General features: G+C 39.0%; 1 protein-coding gene across 4 annotated transcripts in view; it reads right to left on the minus strand.

Annotated features, from left to right (window-relative positions):
• GLIS3 (GLIS family zinc finger 3) overlaps positions 1-23092 on the minus strand; it is a 431194-nt gene extending 408102 nt beyond the window's left edge. Inside the window, exons 1-2 of one of the 4 annotated variants that reach the window (XM_036433937.2) lie at positions 22801-22936; positions 9381-9867 (exon numbers count right to left, since the gene is read on the minus strand). In XM_036433937.2, the coding sequence (XP_036289830.1) occupies positions 9381-9768 (388 nt within the window). In that variant the 5' untranslated portion in view covers positions 9769-9867; positions 22801-22936. Of the gene's footprint in view, positions 1-9380; positions 9868-22800 lie in introns of those variants that run through there. The other 3 variants (XM_036433938.2, XM_045580161.1, XM_045580163.1) reach the window with 3 other exon arrangements.
• Positions 23093-23306: the final 214 nt, after the last annotated feature.

Below are 23306 nucleotides of genomic sequence, written 5' to 3' on the forward strand. Positions count from 1 at the left end.
TTTGTAAAGATATACTCTTTCACTCAACCACTGTGGCTCAGTGGTTGAGCATCGACCTAAGGCCCAGGAGGTCATGGTTCAATTATCAGACAGGGTTGTGGGCTTGATCCCCAGTGGGGTGTGTGTGTGTGTGTGTGTGTGTGTGTGTGTGAAGTGTGCAGGAGACGGCCAATCAATGATTCTCTCTCATCAATGTTTTATCTCTCTCTCCTCCTCCTCCTATCCTCTCCAAAATCAATAAAAATATAAAGGTATACTTTTTTATGAATGATAGCATCCATAAACTCTAGTTGCGAAAAAGGACAAAACTTTTCAGCAAACTGAGCCTCAGCCTGTTCATCCCTAAAATGGAGCCAATTTACACTTGCCCTCCCCCTCCCAGGATGGTGCCTTTGATTAAATTATATGAGACCATCAATATGCAAGTTTGTAAACTATTGTACAAAGTCTCAAAGGTATTGCTATTTTACAGTGTTAATATGCCATAGGCAACTAACAAATGTTACATTTCAGCTTCGTGTCCTATAGCTTTTGAGGAGTGTATAGGGAGCAGGGTGTGTTAATGGAATATATTCCTTTAAATGTGGAATGTTATGAGACTGACTGACAAATTGCTTTTATAACTGGAACAAATCATGCCTGCCATTCAGTAATACTTGGAAATCCATCATCAATTTGATTTACACCCAGCGTCAATAAATCACACAGAGTGTACCCTGTGTAGCCCAAAGAGTAAACAAAAGTAAACATTGTGTTTCACCTGCCTTGTTGGCTAGACAAAATGAAAAACTCTGGCCACCTCAACTGGAATAATGCCTTTGGTCTCTGACTGGTTTGGTTATTTTTGGAACCTTTTACGAAATATTAACTTTATTTGCTCTAATTCTGCAGGAAGCCACATTGGAAGTGCAAGGAAATATAAATGATTAAAAGCAGAAGTGGGGGGAAAAGTAACCAAGTATTTTGCCCCAACTTTCTTTACCTTATATATCAACTGCATCTCTTAAAAAAAAAAAAAACAACAAAAAAAAAACACAAACGGAACCCCTATTGCTATTCTTGTCCCACTTCTAGCATGACAACATTCAACATAGTTCATTCACGGGTGTTAGCAGATTTTTTTCATTGTCTGTTTTCTCAGGGAGAAGTATAAGGAACAAATGATATAAAAAATTAACATTTTAAATCAGTGGCAGTATTTTAAAATCTATGTTGTGGCTGTGGGGGGTGGGAGGGGTGGGCAATACGAAACTAGCTGACCCACTAATGAATAAAACTCTAACCTTTTGAATTAGCAAACCACAAGCAGTAAAAAATAAAAATAAAACTTGATGTACCATTTAAAGCACATTAGTTTTTAGATCTCCCAAGTTCACACAATACATTACTTTTCTTAAACTAGGTCTTTAGAAGACACTCCAGCCTTAAGTGTCAACAGAATTTTTTAATCCCAATTAGTTTGGTGTCCTTTGTTGATATTCTGCTTTTTCTGACTAACAATAATGAATAACCCACAAAGTGCTAATGAATAACTAACTCCCTTTGTCTCCAAGGACAGCAGAGCCCAACAAGAAATGTCAGAGGCCCTGAAGTAAAAGAAAAAAAACTTTACAATGAAAATCTTCCCAATTATGTAGGCCTACAGGTACTGTGAATATGGGACTGTCTTAAATATTTAAATAGCTATGTCAAATGTGCTTAAAGTAGAGATCCTAAAACTGATTTCCACATGCTTTGAGAAAATGCATATCTGCCAATCTAATCACATTCATAACTGCTGAGCAGAAAGTAGAGGGGAATGTCATTATTGGTATAATATAACTAGGATTCTGTGCTCACCAACCCTACCTGGGCCAGGAAATTGCCAACTTCCATGCTTATTCAGTGGCTCATAGAAATACAAACACTCTCATCTCAGCATTCTACAATTTTCTATGTAGTGAGAAATCATTTTTAAAACTAATTTCTACTATCTTAAAAATGTAAAGCTGAAAAGTAACTTTTTCTCTATTGTAGAGAAGAGCAAATAAATATACTGACATTGCTGAGAACCAGGGATTGTACTGAGGAAGTGTGAGGTAGAGCTCTGTAATGTTGTATTTTAACTAGAACTCATTATCTTGTTCTGACATATTTCCTAACACTGTCCATGCACAGGGCCCAAAAGCAATGACACTCCTAAGTCAATATGAACAACTTTTCACCCAGTTTTCCAAATATTTCTCACTAAAAGAGCCATAAGCTGCTTTCTGGGTCTGGGGCAGGGAAATGCAAGTGGGCCTAGAATATTTGTTAATGTGTGAAAGCAAGGAAGTGTTTCCTGGGAACATATTAAAAAGAATATAGGAACTGACTTAAAGGGTTTCCTAAGGGTAAATCTGAGACAATATGAGCATCAGAAAGGACAGTGATGATAATAAATTATAGTGCAATGAAGTTTTCATAAATCTATGGTGACTCTCAATAAGAGAAAAGAAAGAAGCTCCTCTTTACAATATTAAGAGTACCAGCTAATACACGTAGAAGAAATGCCAAAATCAGAAAACAAGGCAATGACTTATTCAAACAAGGATTATCAATGGATGCTATAAAAGCATATTGGAGAACAAGATAGTGACATGAGATTAATTTTGAAAAGTAACGTGTCTTTCACTGTGCAGAAATCTGGCGATACCACCTTTGCCAGGCAATTAAAAGCAACATCACAAATACTAGGACAAATGACCACTCAGTGCTCCCTGGTGTAATGCGATGGGTGGTATACAAAATGCCCATGTAGCACTCCTGCCAAAAACTGTTTAACCTGAGCCCAATCATGAAGAAATATTCAAACAAAGCAGATTGTATAACAAAACAACTGACCTGAACTCTAAATATATCAACGAATTTGTCAGGAAATATGAAGAAAAGGGAGGGTTAGAAGGCCACTCTAGATTACAGGAGGCTGAAGAGACATCACCAAGTGTAATGCATGATCTTTGCTTAGATCATGGATCAAAAGAAAAAATGGCTACAAAAAAACATGTGATTATAAATGAGGGAAGAAAATAATAACTTAAATAATGATAAGTAAAATAAAATATAAAGTAACAATATAAGATGAATTTGATTATGAACTGCATTTTAATATTTAACTATACATGGTGTCTCAAAAAATATATATATACTTTAATAGCTGATAGCTCAATTTTGAAAATAAAATGTATTTTAACAAACACTGCCTTTATAATTATTCAAAGTGTGCGTATCGCCAAAACCAGTATGGCTCAGTGGATAGAGCGTCGGCCTGCAGACTGAAAGGTCTCAGGTTCGAGTCCAGTCAAGGACATGTACATTGGTTGTGGGCACATCCCCAGTGAGGAGTGTGCAGGAGGAAGCTGATCAATGTTTCTCTCTCATCGATATTTCTAACTCTTTATCCCTCTCTCTTCTTCTCTATAAAAAAAAAAAATCAATAAAATACAAAATAAATAAAAATGTGCATATCCATTTTTGGGATACCCTATATATAAATAATACTATTGTAGTAAAGTTAAATTCTTTGGTTATTATTAATGTATTTTTATTACACAGCATGCAAGTTACCAACTTAGAAATTTGGGGATGAAGTATCACAATGTCTGCAACCTATTTACAAGTTGTTTAACTTACTTGCAAGAAAGAGAGATATTAAAAGTGGCAAATGCAACATAATTTGATGAATAAGAAAAGATGCAGAGACAAATGGTAGGAGAGGGAGAGCAACCAAAGGACTTGTATGCATGTATATTAGCATAACCAATGGACACAGACACTGGGGCGGTGGGGGCTTGCCCGGGATCAGAATGGCTGATGGGGGCATCAACTGGGGGAAAAGGAGACATATAAAACTTTAGACAATAAATAAATAAATAAATAAAATGGCAAATGCAAAAAAGTAAAATACAGTATAACAATACAAAATAATGTAAGATAAAATCTAAATTTTTAAAACTGGCAGATTTAAGAACAAAGAATGAGTTTTATTTAAGATAAGTTATGTATGATTGGCTAGAGAGAACAGTTGTGTGGAAATTCAATTAAAGGGAATATTTGGGGGAAATTGTCACTTTTGCCTTTTTGTATTTTGTCCTTCTTCCTTATTCCTTCACCATTCTCAGAAGACAGACTTTAGCCTGGACAGTGTGGCTCATTGGTTGAGTGTTACCTGTGAACCAGGAGATCATGGTTCAATTCCAGGTCAGGGCACACGCCCAGGCTGCAGGCTCAATCCTTAGTGTGAGGCATGCAGGAAGCAGCCAATCAATGATTCTCTCTCATCATTGATGTTTCTATCTCTCTCTCCTTTCTTCTCACGCATTTTTTTAAAAAGAAGAAGACAGACTTCTTAGCAAAAGCTAGACTGACACAGCTATTGCATAACCAAGAGAGGAAGACTAAGAGAAGCTCCTCAATCTTGGACATGACATCCCTGACCTTCCAACCACTAGCAGCATCGCCTGCTCTGACCTACTCTCTATGTGAAAAAAATAAACTTCTGTGACAGATGTTACCAAATGTTCTCAGTTCATGGCATTCTTAATGTCTGTGATTTTCTTCATGATGCCCCTAAGTCAAAAGGAACACCTAACACCTATTTATTAAGTAGTTAGTCAACAACTTAATAGTAGTAGGTCTAGTAATAATTAATGTCGTTTTCTAATACTTTTTTTTAAATCGAATTTATTTAAACAATACAACAAAATTTAATCAACAATATAGTTTCCGTTGTTTTCTACTACTTGTGCCCAACGCTCAGGAAGCATTTTAATCCCTCTGTTGTAAAATTCTTGTGATTTTGATGCAAAAAATTCAACCAATGCATTTTTGAGGCATTCTTCATTATTAAATTTTTTTCCAAGAAGAAAGTTTTGCAAAGAACGAAACAAATGGTAATCGGAAGGGGCAATATCAGGAGAATATGCAGGTTGAGGGAGAACTTCCCATTCCAACTGGCGCAGTTTTTCAGCAGTGATTCTTGCAGTATGTGGTCGTGCGTTATCGTGGTGAAGAATTACACCCTTCCGATTAATCAGCGCGGGTTCTTTTTCTCTTAAAGCTTGGGCTAACCTTTCCAATTGGGCACTATACACTGCACTTGTAATGGTTTGGTTAGATGGTGAAAGTTCATAATGAAAAATTCCTTTAAAATTCCACCAAACACACAACATCACTTTTTTCGCATGCAAGTCAGGTTTTGGCGTGGGCTGCAGAGCCTCATTTTTGTCCAACCATTGAGGCCACCTTTTCAAATTAACATACAGCACCCATTCTTCATCTCCGGTAACAATTTGCTCTAAAAACGGCAAACGGTTTTGACGAGAGAGGAGCGAACTGCAAATTGTGACTCTTTGATTACGGTTGTTGTCGGTCAACTCATGAGGAACCCATTTTCCAAACTTTTGGACTTTGCCAAGTGCACGCAATTGATTGGAAATTGTTTTTTGTGAACAATTTAAAGTTGTCACAAGCTCTTGTTGGGTAATTTGAGGATTTTGCACCAACAGAGCTTGAAGAGCTTCTTGATCAAAATTGGACACACGGCCTCGACCACTCTTGTCATCTAACAAAAAATTTCCCTCGCAAAATTTCTCAAACCAACGCTGGCATTTTCTGGCGCTAACTGCATCTTGACCAAGAGCACTACAGATGTTTTTTGCAGCCTCACTTGCTTTTCTTCCTAATTGGAACTCGTAAAGCATGCAGTGCCAAATATGCTCTTCATCCGCCATCTTCTTAGCCCTAGTTTTGCAACAAAAACCAAACTAAACACAAACTTTTTCAAGCAAAACTTGTTAATTGCACTTCACATGTTATGTAGATACCACGTGTTTGAAGGTTATGTCAATACAAGTCAACGCCAAGCAAGATTTTAAATGAATGTTTAAAAACGACATTAATCATTACTAGACCCGATATTTATGTGTTAACAACTTGTTAACTCTTTGGAAAAAATTCTACACATAAATTTTTAAAAAAAGTATTTTTATTTCATTGTTCACCACAATTATAATGAGATGTGTTCCAATTGTACCCCCTACTACTTCCACAGCCTGGGAATCAGATTGGATTCCACCACCTTCATCTCCTATTCCAAGTTGTCCTTCCTAATAAGAGCGGGCCTCATCCAAACAGTTGAAGGGCTGAATAGAACAAAAGCTTGACCCTACACCAAGTATGAGAGAATTCTTTCCTGAATAACTAGCTGTGAACTGGAGCGTTGGCTTTTTCCTGCCTTTGGGTTGAAATTGAAGCATCAGGTCTTCCTGGGTCTCAAGTCTGCTGGCCTTCTGGAGGGAACTACATCAATACTTCTAGTTCTAGCCCTTTAGAGTTGGACTAAAACTAAACCATCAGCTCTCCTGAGCCTCCAGCTGGCTGACTCATCCTGCAGATCTTAGGACCAGTCATCCTCTATAATCACATGGGCAAGTATATTTTATTAAATAAATCACGCATGTATATCTTTTTATATGTCATTTTAGATGGCTAGATAGATAATACATATACTGTATTTCAGACATATACATCCTATTGGTTCTGATCCTCTAGAGAACCCTGACTAATACACCCCACAAAATAACAGGTTATTTGGTACTTATTCCTCTGGGTCATGGCATTGTTAATAACCCATGAAAAAACAACAACAAAGCCAGGGAGAAATGTTAACCTCAAGCTTATTACCTTACTCCCAAGGTTAAAACCCTTCCACAGCTCATTAGTGTCCTCAAGACACATCTAACCTCATTGGTGAATCAACCATGACCCATCATCTGGATTCTTCTTATTTTTTTCCAGCCTTATCTCTTACTATAGCCTTTGTCCCCTCCAATATGGATCCAAATGCAAGTCCATAAAATGCACGTGATCTCTCCCCTCCAAGTTTTGAGTATGCTTTTCTCCCTACCCAGAATAACTTCCAGACAGCCCTCTCACATGCACATGCACACACACATACTCACAGTCATAGGACATACACATTGCAAGACCAGCTCTTTATTCTTTAAGTGTCTGACTAGATATTCTACTCTCCTCTCAGATCCACTTATCAATAACTAGCTGAGAACCTTTCCAAATGTTATCATATAATCCTGAGTGTATCCCTGTCAGACCCCTAAGTGTGCTTTAACTGTCCATTCATTTGTCTAAATTCAACTCCTTGAAGGCCATAACTACATTTTACTGGTTATTGTATCCCCCAAACAGTGGCTCACCCATAATATATGCTCAATAATTATTTGTTGACAATGGAAAGATATGTACACATATAATACCTTAATAATAAAAAAATAAAAAAATAAAAATAATTTGTTGAGTAAATGATTAGATAAAGTTTAAATAGTCCCAGATCACCATTCTCATTCCGTCATTGGTTTAGTTTAGGAACTGTCAACCAAGATCTGAAAAGAGACATACATATTCAGCCACTCCTGGCAGCATCCACCTGCAAAGGTAGGGGGATAATAACATGGTTTTCCCTGACCCTTTATCCATGCCCACGCATGCCCCAATCATGAAGATCCAGAACAAGCACTATAAGCTTGGAAGCTGAGCAAGGAACCAGAAAATTGAAAAGAGAAGAATCTGAAAACTTGAAGCATTTTTAAAACACTGTTATTATAATCATTCTGGTCACCATCAATGTAATATTCCCAAATTCCTTACTGACTGGCAATGATCAAGTTACTTATTTTTTCTAGACTTTAGTTCCCTCATCAGTTGAGCATAAAACTCAAGGCTGTTATAAGGAAAAAACTTAAATGTATTGGCAAGCACTAACACAGTGCCTGACACAGATGATTTATAATATAATAAATGCAAGTTCTTAGTATTGCCACCTTTATTATTGCCAGTCAGAATTTCAAACGTAAGTACATATAAAAGCAAGCTACAGTTCATTAGTCAAGAATGAGCTGAAAGACTTTACTGAGCCTCAATCCCTAAAAATCCAAACACATGAGCTTGACATTGAAGAACTTCACTTGCCTCATCATGAACACAGCAACCTGACAATGGCAGAGCTATTTTGAATGCAGCCCCCGGGGAAAGTTTATCCTATACTTACACTTAACTCAGTATCTCTAAGAAATAAAACAACCAAACCTAAACCTAAATAGATTTAAAAAGAAGAAGAAGAGAAAAAAGCTACACATATATTTAGTGGTGTGTTTTTTTAACCTATCCATTTAAACCAACTTCTCCATACACAGAAATACATAGATACTAAAACAAGCAACCTTTTGATTACTTGCCTGATATAAATAATTATTCACCATTACTGGGTGAATTATGAGTTAACCTGGTGAATGGCTATTCACACACTGCTAGTAATTTTATTTGGAGGTATGAACATTTAAAACTAAATGATAAAAATACCAAACAAAATATATAATTGTGCTATTTTACATAACTAAGCTATATTTTACAAAGGGTGCATCCTCTTTCTTTACTATCCCAAACACACATATCATGTGCAATATAATCTCGTTAGGTAAATATCAATTTATGGAGACAGTGTGTCATTCAAATAATTTGCCAGTCTACTAGTACAATAATTACTCTTTAATTTAAAACATATGGTAATTAGGGAGCATTTGAGATCTTGCTTCCTGGAAATTGTCATCAGTTTTGGCTCAAGTAAACTCAGAAAAAATTTTAAAAATTAAATAGATAATATAAAATATATGGTAATTCAAACATTATTGAATTAAATAATTCTCTCAGAATTTCAAATTAACCAGGCTTCTAGTTCTCCACAAGCACAAAAAATACATCTTTTCATTATTTCCTCCTAGCTTCCTTCTCTCTTATTAATAGTTGTATTAGAAAAATTACAAGTTTTTCTCTTGAATAATTTTTTATCATTTTTATGTATTAACTCCTCATTTTATAAAATGTCTCCTTTTTTATATTTTTCCTTCCAAGCACCACCTTTCTACTAGCACCCAACTAGCACAGTGATAGTTCCAACCACCCTTGGCTCTCCTCCATGGCCTGCAGAATCTAGCCCTTGGGGAGCCAGGGTAGAGCTTTGTGCATCCAAAGAGTAGGATCTTGCTAAACTTTGCCCTTTCCCTTTCTCCACTGTCACCATCCCACCTCCCTGTTTCTGATCTTTCTATCTTGCCTTCCACTCTGTTTCACAGTTCTATGAGATTTCACATTTACTCCTGTGGCCTCCTAGTCCTCACACACATGTACATATACTCCTCTTCCCAAGCGAGTTACACATCATTATAAGACCATTAACTTTAGCCCTGACATTGAATCGTGTATTTTTCCAAAGGATCTTCTGGGTGAAGGGAGTAGGGGAAGAAAAAAGTACTTTCTACTTTTAAAAGATCCCAGAAAGACAATCCTACCTTTCCCAGGATTTGGAGGAAAAGGACTTCCAAACTCCTTCTGCTTTGGCATTAAAGTGTGTGGCCCTGACATGCCTCCGGCCTGGGTGACCTGGAATCGTGACTTCCCATTGGTGAGCACTTGTCTCCTGGGGCTCAAGGCGGGCAGATGGATGGGGCTCTCAGCCATGTTGTTCTGAGGAACCATCCCTCCTCCCAAGGGCATCTTGAGATGGAGACTGTTAGCAAGGCTTCCAATGCCGGGGCTTGGTGCGCTGCCACAGGACGAGGGGCCAGGAGTCCCCAAGTGGGCTCGGATGGGAGGAATGTGTTGGCCACTGACCATCCCAGGCCCCTGTGGGGTTCCTGATATCCGGTGGAGATTCATGCTGCATGACCTTCCATTCATTTTGAAAAAACCTGTGGCCAAGATGGTCAAGTATCCAATGGCACTAATGACTCCTTTCAGGCAAAGTCCAATAAGTTATCCATGGTGTGGGTTTTTAGCCTGTTTAAAAAAATAAATGCAGGCATTTTTAAAAGTAAAATGGAAAATAAGTTACAGTGAGTTTTCAATCTGTGTAGCTTTCACCTCAGGAAGAAAAGAAGCACTCTTAGCAAAAGGGCCTTTTATGTAGAGCAGGGTCATCAAATACATGATTCACTGGTGGGCACTTTCCCCTCCTGTGTTCATGGTAGTCATGGATTATGGATCACTGCATTGTTTTGTTTGCCACTGAGCCCTTCTCAATATAGTGCTCTTGGCAACTACAACCAACCTACAGATGCCAGCTTGCAAAATGAAACTTATTTTGCTCCCCCGGGGCTCTGTCTGTACCAGTTCACTTCTGCAACACTGAGTCTTGAAAAAGCCAAAGGCATCACCTTCCTGAGCTGTAAGAGCAATGCTTCAGAGGTTCCAGTAAACAAACTAATGGCAGATCCGGCCTCTAAATGAGATTATGAGGACATTAAATCATCTCTGATTTTCACTCATAAAGCAAGTATTTCATAGTCCCTAGATTCACAAAAGATAAAAATATGGCCTGGGACTCTCACAAAGGCCTCATACATCCACAAACCCAATATTCAGAGCAGCATTAGAATCGTGGTTCCATACTGATCCTGAGTTACAGAAATGGAAATAGGACAATACTCTCACCTTCCATTAAGATCCTAGAAAAGGAAAAGGCTGTGAAATATGCTTTATGGAAAGTATAAGGAAAGAACAGCCCTTTAAAAGGCACGTTTATCACGCACCAAACATGGTAAATCAACCATAGTTCCACGGAGCTTCCATGTGCAATCCCGCTACCCCCTTTCTCAAGTACCAGAGGAGAACCAAAGTACTGCATGACCACGGAACATCACCATCCATCTGTATGCAATAATGCCCGAGTTCCCTGATCATATTGTTAGAAAAAAATCCTTTTTCCTTGACCAATACCTCCCCAAAATATATGTACAATCAATGAGGTGACTAAGTACCACCACTCCTAATGAATGCAGTCTGTTTTCTTTTACATAGACATGACAGTCATTGAAAGAAGCCATAGTTGAACAAAATAATAAAATATAAACAGAGTATAATCAGTAGTGGCCAAATATCCCCAACTGAATTGTTTCAACTGTTTCTGAAGGAGCCACTCAATGTTATAGACAAATATTTCCAACTCAACTCCAAAATAAATGGCTCCATCAATCATCAAGGACAGAATATCAAGAAGGACAAATTTTTCATGAAAAGTTTTTTCTTTTATCATTTTAGAAAATCAAAAATATTTAATTTTCAAGTTAAACACTCACTGTGCCTTCTGAAAAGTTAACTATTTGTGTCGTATGTTAAATAACTTCAAAATTACTAATAATATAAAATTGGGAAAGTTCCCTTCATCTCTAGCAATTCTCTATTTTATTAAGAATTCTAACCTTGGCACATGTCACTCAGTGGTTAGAATGTCAGCCCATTCACCACAGGGTTACAGGTTCAGTTCCTGGTCAAGGACTTGTACCTGAGTTGCAGGTTCAATGCCCAGCCCTGGTCTGGTGAGGTGCAGGAGGCAATCAATTGATGTGTCTCTCTCTCACATCGATGTTTCTCTCCCCCACTCACATTCTCTCTAAAAAACAATGGAAAAGTATCCTTGGATGAGGATTAAAGAACAAAGAATTTTGTCAGTCTGTCACATTTAATGCTTCCATGCCATGTAGTCCTCAGAGATACTTCTAGGTATTTTTCCTGCCTTTCCCTTCACTACAGTTTTGAGAATGGGCAAATACAGTATATCCAGGCTTATCCAAACCTGTATTGTTTAAATTCGTTATGGATAATAAGAAATGAATCCTGTAATCAGATCAGTTGTAAGATTTTTTTTTTTTTACATTGGAAAAAGTCCAATGCCTTTTTTGCTATATCCATTTATAAGAATTCAAATGTATTACCAGATAGTCTATTGATTTATTGGTAACTTGTGGGAAAGAATCATTTTAGCCAAGACCAGTTTGGCTCAATGGATAGAGCGTCGGCTTGGGGACTGAAAGGTCCCAGGTTCGACTCTGGTCAAGGGCATGTACCTTGGTTGCAGGCATATCCCCAGTAGGGGGTGTGCAAGAGGCAGCTGATCGATGTCTATCTCTCATCGATGTTTCTAACTCTCTATCTCTCTCCCTTCCTCTCTGTACAAAATCAATAAAATATATTTCTTAAAAAAGAATCATTTTATATCTCTATACTTCACCAGATTATAGTAGCCATCTATTCTCCACTCATTGATAAAAACTGTTTTCCAAGCATTCTGAATCCTGCATAAGAAAGCACTTATTCAGTACCAACACACACAAAAAAGGCAAGATAAGTATGTTGCATTCGCAGTTTGTTAAAAAATTATGTATTATCCAACATGACTGGAAATATGAATCACCAAGACTGTGGTCCAAGTGACAAATGTCTGCAGATTTGCAGACTATGCCCATTTCCAAGTTTTTAAAAATAAGAGAGTAATTTTTGGCAGAAAGATCACACACAAGTAGAAATTATCATAAAAAAATATGGATAAAGCACATAAGTAGGTACTTGGCATTAGACTTGATCATTAGTAAAGTTAAGTTTGTGAAAAGCAAGAAAAATTAACACACTGAAAACTTAATTATCAGACATTCTTTCCTGCCTATCAAACTGGATATTTATTTTATTATTTTATAAACTATACTCCTGTTTTAAATAGCTTTAGGTTAAAAGTAAAAACAACAAAATTACTTAAATTTTGTAACTAAAAAAGCAACAGCCTCAAAGTAATGTGATTAATACCATAAAGGAAAACCAAGAGGCCAATGGCATGTGAGCTGGAAAAAAAAGTCTCAAGATAAAAATATTAAATTTAAAAATCAATTTGGTCTATTCATATTCTAATATTTCATATATTTTTTAGCTAGGCCATATGATCATGTGGCCTAGCTAAAAAACAACTCTAAGTTTCACGTGGCAACAACAACAACAAAAAAGAATTAACTGCTAACTTTTAAGAAAGATACATCCTCATTCAGTCAGAGTGAAAAGAGCATTCAACCAGAAGTCTGGTCACCTGAGTTCTACTTCTAGCAAATCATTTATAACTTCCCTGGACTTACAGTTTTCATCCATAAAATGAGGAAGTTGATGATAATCATTACAGTCTCTAGAAATTCTGTTTTCCCAGATAATTAAGATAAGGAAGATTATTAAAAATATCCATTTAATAAATATGTAGAAGTAAATATGTAGATTTTATACTCATGGCACTTAAACTGGGAGACATGGAAGCAAAAATAGTACCTACTATTCACAAAAGAGCTCATAGGTGGCTCTCATGCCATCAATGTGCTGAAAGACAACACTTACCATAAAAAGATGGATATTAGGATTAAGTTTTCCTACACCTTGCCAACTAATAAGTACCAAAACCTAACTGGTAGGAAAATTCCATTAGAAGAGTACCTTTCTATTTAAAAACTTAACAAGTTCTCCAGCATTACTTTCCCGCTGTCCTCCATCCAACTACACTACCCCAGGGTATCAACAGAAAAAGAGAAGAAAAAGAAAAAAAGCAAGGAACATCCAGAAGTACAAATTTAATGTACTGAAAATTGGACATATTGATACATTTAGATGTTTAATACTCCATTGGTTCAAATAATAAAAATATTCATTGGGCTACAGGAGTCAACATGAGTTAATGGATCTTCACTTTTGACCACTGTCAAACTCAAAAACACTACTGTAGGTCAAGTCAGAGAAAAAAAGTACTTTGCTTCTACAGAAAATAAGACACAAAACCATTTAATAATTTCTCTAGTTTTCTGGGAAACCTGTGACTTGAATCAAATCACAAAAGTCATTTCTCTATCTTCTAAAACCAAGGCTTAGGCACTTTCTCGTGGATTAAAAGATTAAACAAACAAAAAACAATGTTAACTCATCCATTTAAGAAAATTCCCAAAACATAAGCTCTATAATGCCTATGTACAGCCAAAAGCTCTTTCTTAGTAAATATCATTAATAAACTCATCTAGAGTCATAATTCAACTGATGAGCCAGTTAATAATTAATTTTCATACATCATTTCATTTCCTTAGGCTACATTTAGCCTTTGTTACATTTTCCATTCCTTATGCTACAAGCATTTCTTACCCTGCATAGAAAACCTGATATTGAGGCACAAAATACTGGTAAGCACACAAATTGCTCCTGCGCTGGTTTCTTACACATATGTCTAAACCACCTAAAGTAGAATTTTTATTGATTCTTTTTATTTTTTTCCTTTGGGTTAATGATTGTATAATTTCATTAACACTGCCTTTTCAACATCACTGCCTTGATCATTAATAGGCCCATGTTATTCCCATGGGCTTCTCTAGTTACAGCTTTTGTAGCCAGAAGAATATAGAAATGAAAAGCCTATTGATAGATAATATAAGTTATTCTCATGCACGGCCGCCATGTGAAGCACATTTTGCAATTCAATCAAGGACAGATAGAGCTGAATGTTCTTAGATCCCAGGAGTTCATTTTAATAAGCAGAATGTACCTTGTCCTAACACAGGTGACTGACTCCTCAGAAAAGATTGTATAAACAAAAGCCAATCGTGTTAGTCATTTTATTGGCAACAATATAAACACAACTATATTAGATGTCACCAATAAATCAAAATTATTCTTGTCTGCAATTTTAACAAGAGGAAAGTGCAAACATGGGCCTGTGAAGCTGGAGGATATTATAGAGGAAATGCATTGGATAGGTACAATATATTTTCTGTTATTGAAAAAGAGGGTACTATATTATGATTAACCCATAACAAAGTATAGTTGATCATTTCTGTGGTTTCATAACTTTCTTCAGTGAAACTGACAGATTCACAGATTTTAGAACTTACACAGAAACAAGGCTGGGATAATTCCACATTATTGAGCAAAAATTTAGGGAGGTTATACCTGGTTATAGCCAGTCTAGTACATATAGACCATATAGACATTTGGGCATTCCCATGGTCTAATGTTGGTAATTTTAAGGTTATTAACATATTTTTGAATACTAAGATGTACAGATGTTACACAAACAACATAATGACTAGTATGATGAAATAAAAAAGAGAAAGTACATTTTCTAAAGCAGGATTAGCTCTATTATACCAATTAAAAAATATAAAGAGAAATTATAGTGTTCCCTTCAGAGACTCAAGACCATTCTTCCAAAGACCACTTAAAAAAGATAATATAATGAACATTATGGATTCCATATAATACAATCCCTGATTTTGTCTTATCTGTGGGTTCCAAACCCTTAGCTATCTATTAAGGGATACATATATCTTAACTTTTTAAAACAATTTCATATTTCATAAATTTTCTTAAAAATGAAAACAATATTTCCTATATTTATAGAGTAAAATATTTGACAGTGCCCTTTTAAATTTAAATCAGTGGCCATGATATTCAAAATATAGGTACTAAATATGGACTGGACATAGAGGTAAGGAAGGACAGACAGGAAAAGAGGGACAGAAAGAATGGGAGAGGGGCATGAAGAAGAAAAAAAGAAGAGAGTGGGAAAAAAAGGAATGACCAAATGCAATGGAGGAATTTATTCTCTAACTTAAAAATCAGAAGCATCACGTAGAACCTTATACATAATGCTATTGTAATTTTGGAATTCTAGAAGAAATTCAGGACCTTCAGGATAATACTGCTTTAGGGCAATATTAAAAGTTCGGTGAACTCTCTTACAATCCACTTTCCACAGTTCAATGCATCTATACAACTCTGATATCCCCCAAGCTTACTCAATGTTACTACTTTCAATAGTAATTACCTACAAATATTTCATTTACTTTGCCTCAGTCATTAACTCATCAATGAGTACAGAAAGTTCTAGAAAACTGTGACCCTACTGAAAATAGCAAGGGAGAGGGGGATTTCCTTGGTCAGCTGTAGAAAATCACACACAAAGAAAATGACTTGGAACCTAAAATATATTTAAGACAAAGACATGTAGCATAGCTGGTTGGAGTGAAGTCCCAATACACGAAGGCTGTGGGTTCGATCCCCGGTCAGATCACTTATAAGAATCAACTAATGAATGCACTGGCCAAGGTTGAATATGGACCATAAGTTCCTAGATCTATGTTTAACAAAATATTCTCTCTAAAGTAGTGTTTTCAAAACAATGGTGGACTCTGAAATGAATTATTCAATGATGAAAGAATTTTTATTACTAACAGGAATAAAATATTAGCTATTAATGTGCATTAAAATGTATTAATGATTAAGTATTGTTTTGTTTCTATTATTGATGGGTATACATGGCAGTATATCTATATGCATACTGCTCATTACAGTCAAAAAAGCATTAAAGCCAGTTATGCAAGCATTTGGACTATGTGCCTGCCCAAGTACCTATCAAGAACAGCTACTGATATAGACAGAGTTGAACTGCCAAACTAAAACAACTACCAAAATATAGCTATAATGAAGAAAAGATCTAAATGTTCAACATTTTCAGCTTTCTGGAAAAAAGGGATTAAATAATACAAGGCTGCACTCCTACCACTGTTATTTTTTACTTTGTCTTTTACATACTATACATCAATTGATCAATTGTGCTCTATAAATATCACTTACTCAACCAAATAACAGAATCAGGATCAAAATGACTAACAATTTTAGATCTTCCTCTTTGCGGAGGATAGATGACTCTTCTCTAGAATAAAACTTCATTTTTACAATGCTGAAGGGGGAGAAGTTTAAATTAATACATAACTGCCTTTGAGAACTGAGTTTTCTAAAATGTGTTCTTAATATGACTTAACCATCAGATACTCTGAAGAGGAATTTGAAATGGAAAAATGAACACATTCCCTATGATGTCACTGCTGAATTAATTACCTGAATTGCAAAGAGTGACTACCACATGGCCATGGTTTGAGACACAAAGCTTCTTCAGAAATATAAAAGAAAAGTAACTGGCTGAGGATTTTTCTTAAAAAAAAAAAAAAAAAAATCCTCACATAAGAAGATGCATAGGTAGCAAAATATGGCAAATGAAAAGTACATTCTTTGTCATTTAGTGTGTATAAATAACTACTCAGCCCATGTGAATAGCTATTTGCAAAGCTAAAAATTATAATCCTCTCAAAAAGGTAATAAACAGTTACCTATGAAAAGATTCTAAAAATAAATTGAATTTATCACTCATTAAACCAAATATCTAAGTATAATAAAGTATCCCTATTATGTATAACTGAGTGATTTCTTTCCTTCAGTGTAATTGGTGACCCATGTAACTATTTTTAGCTGTTAGTAGACAGAAGTTTTATACAAGTGAAATAATGTTCAGTGACATCACTGAAGAAATATGAATGTCCACAACAATGACTAGGCCCTTAACCAACATGACAACATATTTATTAAAAAAAAAATTAAATGAATGACTCAGTCAAGTTACAGACAGAAGTGGAATCCATTGGTCATGCTGAAAAGGTTGGGAAAACATAATCCATTTCTTCACACACAAGAATAACAAGAATTTATACACAGCCCTGGCATCTGGTTAGTTTTTTGTGTACAGTATTCAGCAGGCCTAGAAATGAAACTCCATTGGTCTGGCTCTGAATCTCAAGAATAACTGATATTTAGAAAGTCTAATCTCTGTATCAAGAAGCCTAGGACGGGGTCTGACCTGGTGCTATAATCCCATCTGCCCATCTGTAGGTGGGCAAGACTTACTGCACCTGAAGGAATGTGTAGTTGTTCCTATCCTTGGCCTTAAAAAGATAACATTAGACAAAAAACAGCTTTCTTTAAGTCTGCTTTCAACTACTTAGAGCCTTCTCAATTCCCTGATTTTGTTTCCAAAGTGAAACATGGTTTGATCCTTATTTCTGTTCATCCTACCAAATGCCTTAGAGTCCCACCTAACTGGTCTTTCCCCTCCTCTCTTTTTGCCCTCTTTTTCCCCAAATCCAGATCCCACTTGTGTTATAGAATATTAAATAAGATCATGCATGTTACTTGCTTAGCACACTGCCTGGTACATAGAAGAACCCAATAAATGCTAACTATTTTACTTTACATACCTCTCTTACTATCCTTAACTTTCTACATAGCCTTATTTGTCTGTATTTTACCTTTCTGTCTAAATTCTAAATTCATTACGCTTTGGTGCTATGTATAATTTATCTTTCAATATTCCCAAGCCATTATACATACAGTCTTATACTTACCTATTTATATTTTCACACTAGATGTAACATACATATAGTTTTCATACTTTTATATATTTACACATTTGTATTTTCATACTATTCTGAAAAGATTGTATAGATAAAATGTGTAACTATATATTTACATATTTGTATTCTATATTTACCATTTGTTGCCTGAATAAATACAGCATGAGTAAATTGTGACCACACAATCATGAATCCTACACTCTATGTCCTGTTGAATCAGTTTAACTACAGTTGTATATTTCCTAGTCTATTCCTCCTAACCTATTCCTTTCTCTATTAGCAAAGAGCTGCATAAAAACTCTGTTCCACTCTTCTGAGCAGGCACATTACTCTTGCTTGGCATACTCATGAACAATGAAAAATCCTAGCTAAAAGCCACAGAACAAATAGCCATTTTAGTACTGAGACCAAGCAGTTCTTTTGCTGTGGGGGCCGTCGGTCCTAACAGAGGGACTGCCAAAAGTATTCTGGGTTGTCATGGTGGAAGATGTTCTTCAGCATTCTCCTTGCTCACCCTCAGCTGACTTCATATTACATGTTTCACTCATGTTATATGTGCATAGATTGTTCAGTCTCCCTAATCAGACTATCATGAGGATAGAATATAGGGCTTCTGTCTCATTAGTTACCCAAATTACCTGACCTACTAACAGGTTGCTATGTCAGAAAAAGAAGCCAGCCCAGAGGTGCATGCTAAATTATTCTGTTTACATATGGTATTATCAAAACAGGTAAAAATTAATATATCTGTTTGAAGTCAAGGTGGTGGGGAAAAAGTGGCCAAAAGGAACTAATAGAAACACTTCTGGGTGTTGGTAATGTTCTATTTCTTGATCTGCGTGCTAGTTATTTACCACAGTTGTGTTCAGCTTGTGAAAATCCATCAAGCTTAAGACATACGCACTTTTCTATATTGTTATTTTACTTTATTTCAATAAAAAAAAACTTGGGTTTTGTGTCAGTTCTGTCTGAAATAAATTGAAAACTTGGAACTTGGGCATCTTTTAATCAAGTTCTTAGTGTTACTTAAAAATTTTGATGTATGTCTCAACCTCCTGGAATTAGTCAGGCAGCATGTTTTTATTGCACAGATTTCCTATGTGCCCTTCATTTATTTCTCAAATTTACTTTCAGTCCTGATGGATTCTTAAGTGAGAAGTTATAGTTAAGTCTGTATTTCCGCCTTCTTTAGAATATCCTCTACAAAAATAATTACAAAAAAATGACTTTTACAGGGGAGAGAATGTGCCCTGGATGCCATTCTAAAGTGTCTCCTTCTTCCATATTATGAAAGAATTACAAATTAAAATTCCAACTCCAGAGATCAATAACTACAATATGATAGAGACAACAGTGGAAAGAAAGTCCTCAGATTTAATTTACTAGCAGGAAAGAGCACTCAGAAAAGAAAGACTAAGAACAAGAACTGAGCTCTCTTCTACAACAATGGAAAGACCACTTGCTGTCATGTAAATGACGACAGGCTGGTACAAAACATTTCTTTGCTACTATTTAACCTCACCATCGTGGCTATTTGGGCCCAACAGGAATTTCACTCACTACGTGAGGTGGATCCTGGAGGCCATCAAAAAAAGTTGCTTTTCCTATTTGGAATAATGATCATTCCTTCCAAGTAAACTAACCGACCCCAGGTATTGAATCACTGACAAAACAATTACTATTAAGAAACTTGGATTTAATCAGAGGTCAGTAGGAGATGATTCCTCAAAATTGGGCCAATGTAAACCAAGGAGAGAGACTGCTATAGCAGCAATTAGATTTCACTGCTCATCCTCAAGGACCGCTGAGTCTTCTGAGCAACAAAGGAAAGGAATTCAACTATCAGTAAGGAAAGGCATTTTGAAAGTAACTGGAAAAGAAATGGCCCGCCGGCTCTTCCTTTCAAGGGTATAGTGTTAGGGCTAAGTCTGGCAGCAAAAACAATTGGTGAAAACATGTAACAACTGTAATGCACTAAGGCTATCCTTAAACTTCAGTGTATTCCCAATTGCCAAAATAGCATAATTTCAGACTCCTGTCTCTAAATAGCTTCAAACTTTCCCCCAACAACCTTCATTGCAGCCTTTTTCTGCAAACCTTTGCAGGCTGCACCTGTTTCACACATCACCTCTGGAAGCAGACTTGGAGAAGAAAAGAGAAAATAACACAAATCAATTTTTTACCAAAACAAATTTTTTTTTCCAGTTTAGTGTAAAAAGAGAGGTCTAGTGGGGAACTCAGAGAAGGGGAAACAGACATCTGGCTAACTCCCAAGGCAGAAACCATGACTCATCAAGGCTTTCAGAGGGGACAGGAGACTGCATTTGTCTTGAGTTCACCTTCAGGCCAATAAAAGGCTCTCTAAACTGAGACTGGGAAACTTGAGTGTTTGTCCTGTGTCTGACAACTGGCTGTGGGGCCTTCAGCAAAACCCTAAAAAGTTTCTGAATCTCTGTTTCCTCATCCGAGGATGATCTCTGGGAAAGGTTCCATCTGGCTTGAACAGACTAGACAGCACTTGAGATTTCAAGTTCCCATAGACTACAGAGGGCTGGCCCGCTGGGGGGAGCTGCAGACCATCCCTCTCCTCTCAAACTCCAGGGCCATAGGCCCAGATTCTGGGAGCTGCTGCAGTCCTGGGAGGAGGAGGGAGAGAGTTCAAAGCCCTCTCTATAAAAGGGGCTGCAATGACAGATCCAGTCCCCACAGACCCTGAACCTCGCGAGATTCCAGAAGTACCCTCCACATCTTCACCCCCTGCCCCAGGGCTTCGACGCTCCAGGGATGAGGGTCTGGGAAGCCTGGGGGAGAAAGAGGAGGCAGAGGGGGCGGGGTAGGAATAGGAATACGGAGCAGAGGTGCAGGGTGTCTCTCTTCCAGGAGGAGAGCTGGAGAGATCCCGGGGGGACGTACTGGGAACACGCCAGGCGAGGGAGAGGTGCGGGGGGGCATGGAAGGAGAAGAGCAGCCCTCTGTCTGTTCCTGACTCCCCTAGCTTGGCTCTCCTCTCGGGGGGTCAGGGGGTCTCTCCGTGCGGAGCAAGGGGCGTGCCTGGGAGCGGAGGGCAACACAGCCCGGCCCTGGGCGCCTGGCTGCGACTGGTCAGTTCCAGACCGCCTGGGCCCCAAACCTTCAACCCCGTCCGCTAGCGAGCTCAGCAAGACAAAACAAACTGGTGCGGGCTTCCTGTTGTGCAACCCAGCTCCTGAGTAAGTCGGGGCCGAAAGAGCGCCAACGCTGGCCCACCGCTGGGAAGCCCTGGCGACCCGGTCCCAAGACCACGCGGCCTGAGCGGGAACCCGGAGGGAGCCGCGGTCCCGCTCGCCGCTCTGGAGCGCAGGGCCCCCCACCCCCGAGGGGCCAGTGTCCTCACCCTCAGGTGTCCTTTCACTTCTGCCTCCCAAATGCCCCCAGCAAGTCCCAGGGCGCGACCCGGGACGCCAGAAACGACCTTTCCCAAAGTGTCTCCCTCCGGGTACCTAATTGAATCATCCATAGGATGACAAATCTGGCAGGGCCAAGTTTTCCAGACACTTGGGTGACTTCCTCATCCCTGAGGTGACTTGTCAGCTCCAGTGAGTAACTTGGAAGTGTCGCTCCGGGGCAAGGTGTGTGTCTAGGAGGGAGCCGGCTGCTCACTCACGCTTTCCTGAGCGCAGCTCCACCGACCGACTTCAAAACACACACACACACACACACACACACACACACACACACACACAGGGTCATTTATAGGGACTGGAGCCGTGCGCGGGACAAAGTCCCCGAGGCTGAGACACTTCCCAAACACTGCTGACATTTTGTCGGGCCCCATGAAAATGTAAACGGGAGGTGATGAGCCGGGCAGGGAGGGCGCGCGTCTGCATGTGTCTGCGCATTTTGCAGCGGCGTGGGGGGTTATAGCTACCGCCAGGAGGATGTGGGTCACCAGACCATCCTCGCGACGAGCTAGGGTACCCCCGACCCAAGGACCTGTGGGAGCCATGGGGACTTGGGCTTGAGCAGGACACAAGCGTGGAAAACAACCTTCGTGAAGCTCCGCGCACACACACACACGTGTGGAACTGGCAAAGACAACTACAGCCCCGTGTGCACGAGAGACCTCAGGTCACCCCATCAATTCCGACTTTTTTTTTAAGTTTCCCTTCAGTGAAGACTTCATGAGTTGCATGCACAACCATGCCCGTGCGCCCTGTAACTTTCCCTGATTATGGAACCCTTTGGCCCCCTGTAGTTGGAAAAAGAGAGAGAGAGAGAGAGAAAGAGAGAGAGAGAGAGAGAGAGAGAGAGAGAGAGAGAGAGAGAGAGAGAGAGAGAGAGAGAGAGAGAGAGAGAAGGAAACACATAAAATAAAATAAAAACTCTCCCTAGAGAAACTTTAAAACCTTGTTGATTTCCTTTCCGTTCTCTACACTGGACGCTCTTGGGCAACTGACAAGAGCGCAGCTTGGATCTGTCTTTGAGGGTCGCTATCTCAGTAAACAGATCTTTTATTAGAGAATCCGGGGGTGGGGATGCGCGTATCTTTAAAGCCTCGCAAACACCGGCTCAGCCTGGAAAACTATTTCTAATCCCTACTTTTGTGTCTCCCAGAGTTCACTCCCCCACACGCACTCTAAGGCGGCCGGCTCCGTCCCCTCTGCCACCAGCGAGCAAAGTTCCTATGGCATCCACTTACCAGGTAACCGGGATTTCCAAAACAAAGCCGGGCTGCGGGTCCCTTCCCCCGGCCAGCCTGCGCGAGTGACAGCGGGAGGCCAGCGCCGGCGAGGAGAAACTCGGGGCTCCAGCCCTTCAGCACGCTCCTCCGCGGGCTCTGCCTCCTTCTGAAATGAAAACTCCCATCCCAGCCCGCGGACGGAGCGCGGAAACCCGGCCCCAGTGCCCTGTGTGCGCGCGCGTGTGCGAGGGCAGCGGCCGCGGGGGGGTGGGGGGGTGGAGGCAGAAGGGGGGTGGCTGGACCCTCGGCATCAGCTTATTCTCCCCCGCTCCACACACACCCACCCACACAGACGCAAACAGTGTTTGTAAAAAGTTGAGTTTCGACTTGTGTCTCGCCTGTCCAGCTCATCCTCGCCCTGGGCCGGGGGTGCGTCTGGGGGCCGGCCTGGGACACTGGCTAATGGGCTTCGGCGGGTCCCCTGGGGAAGGGCCGGTGCGAGCCTGGACGGCTCCGGGCGGCGC

The sequence above is a fragment of the Pipistrellus kuhlii genome, unplaced genomic scaffold (genome assembly GCF_014108245.1).
Source record: "Pipistrellus kuhlii isolate mPipKuh1 unplaced genomic scaffold, mPipKuh1.p scaffold_m20_p_12, whole genome shotgun sequence".
Taxonomy (NCBI): Eukaryota; Metazoa; Chordata; class Mammalia; order Chiroptera; family Vespertilionidae; genus Pipistrellus; species Pipistrellus kuhlii.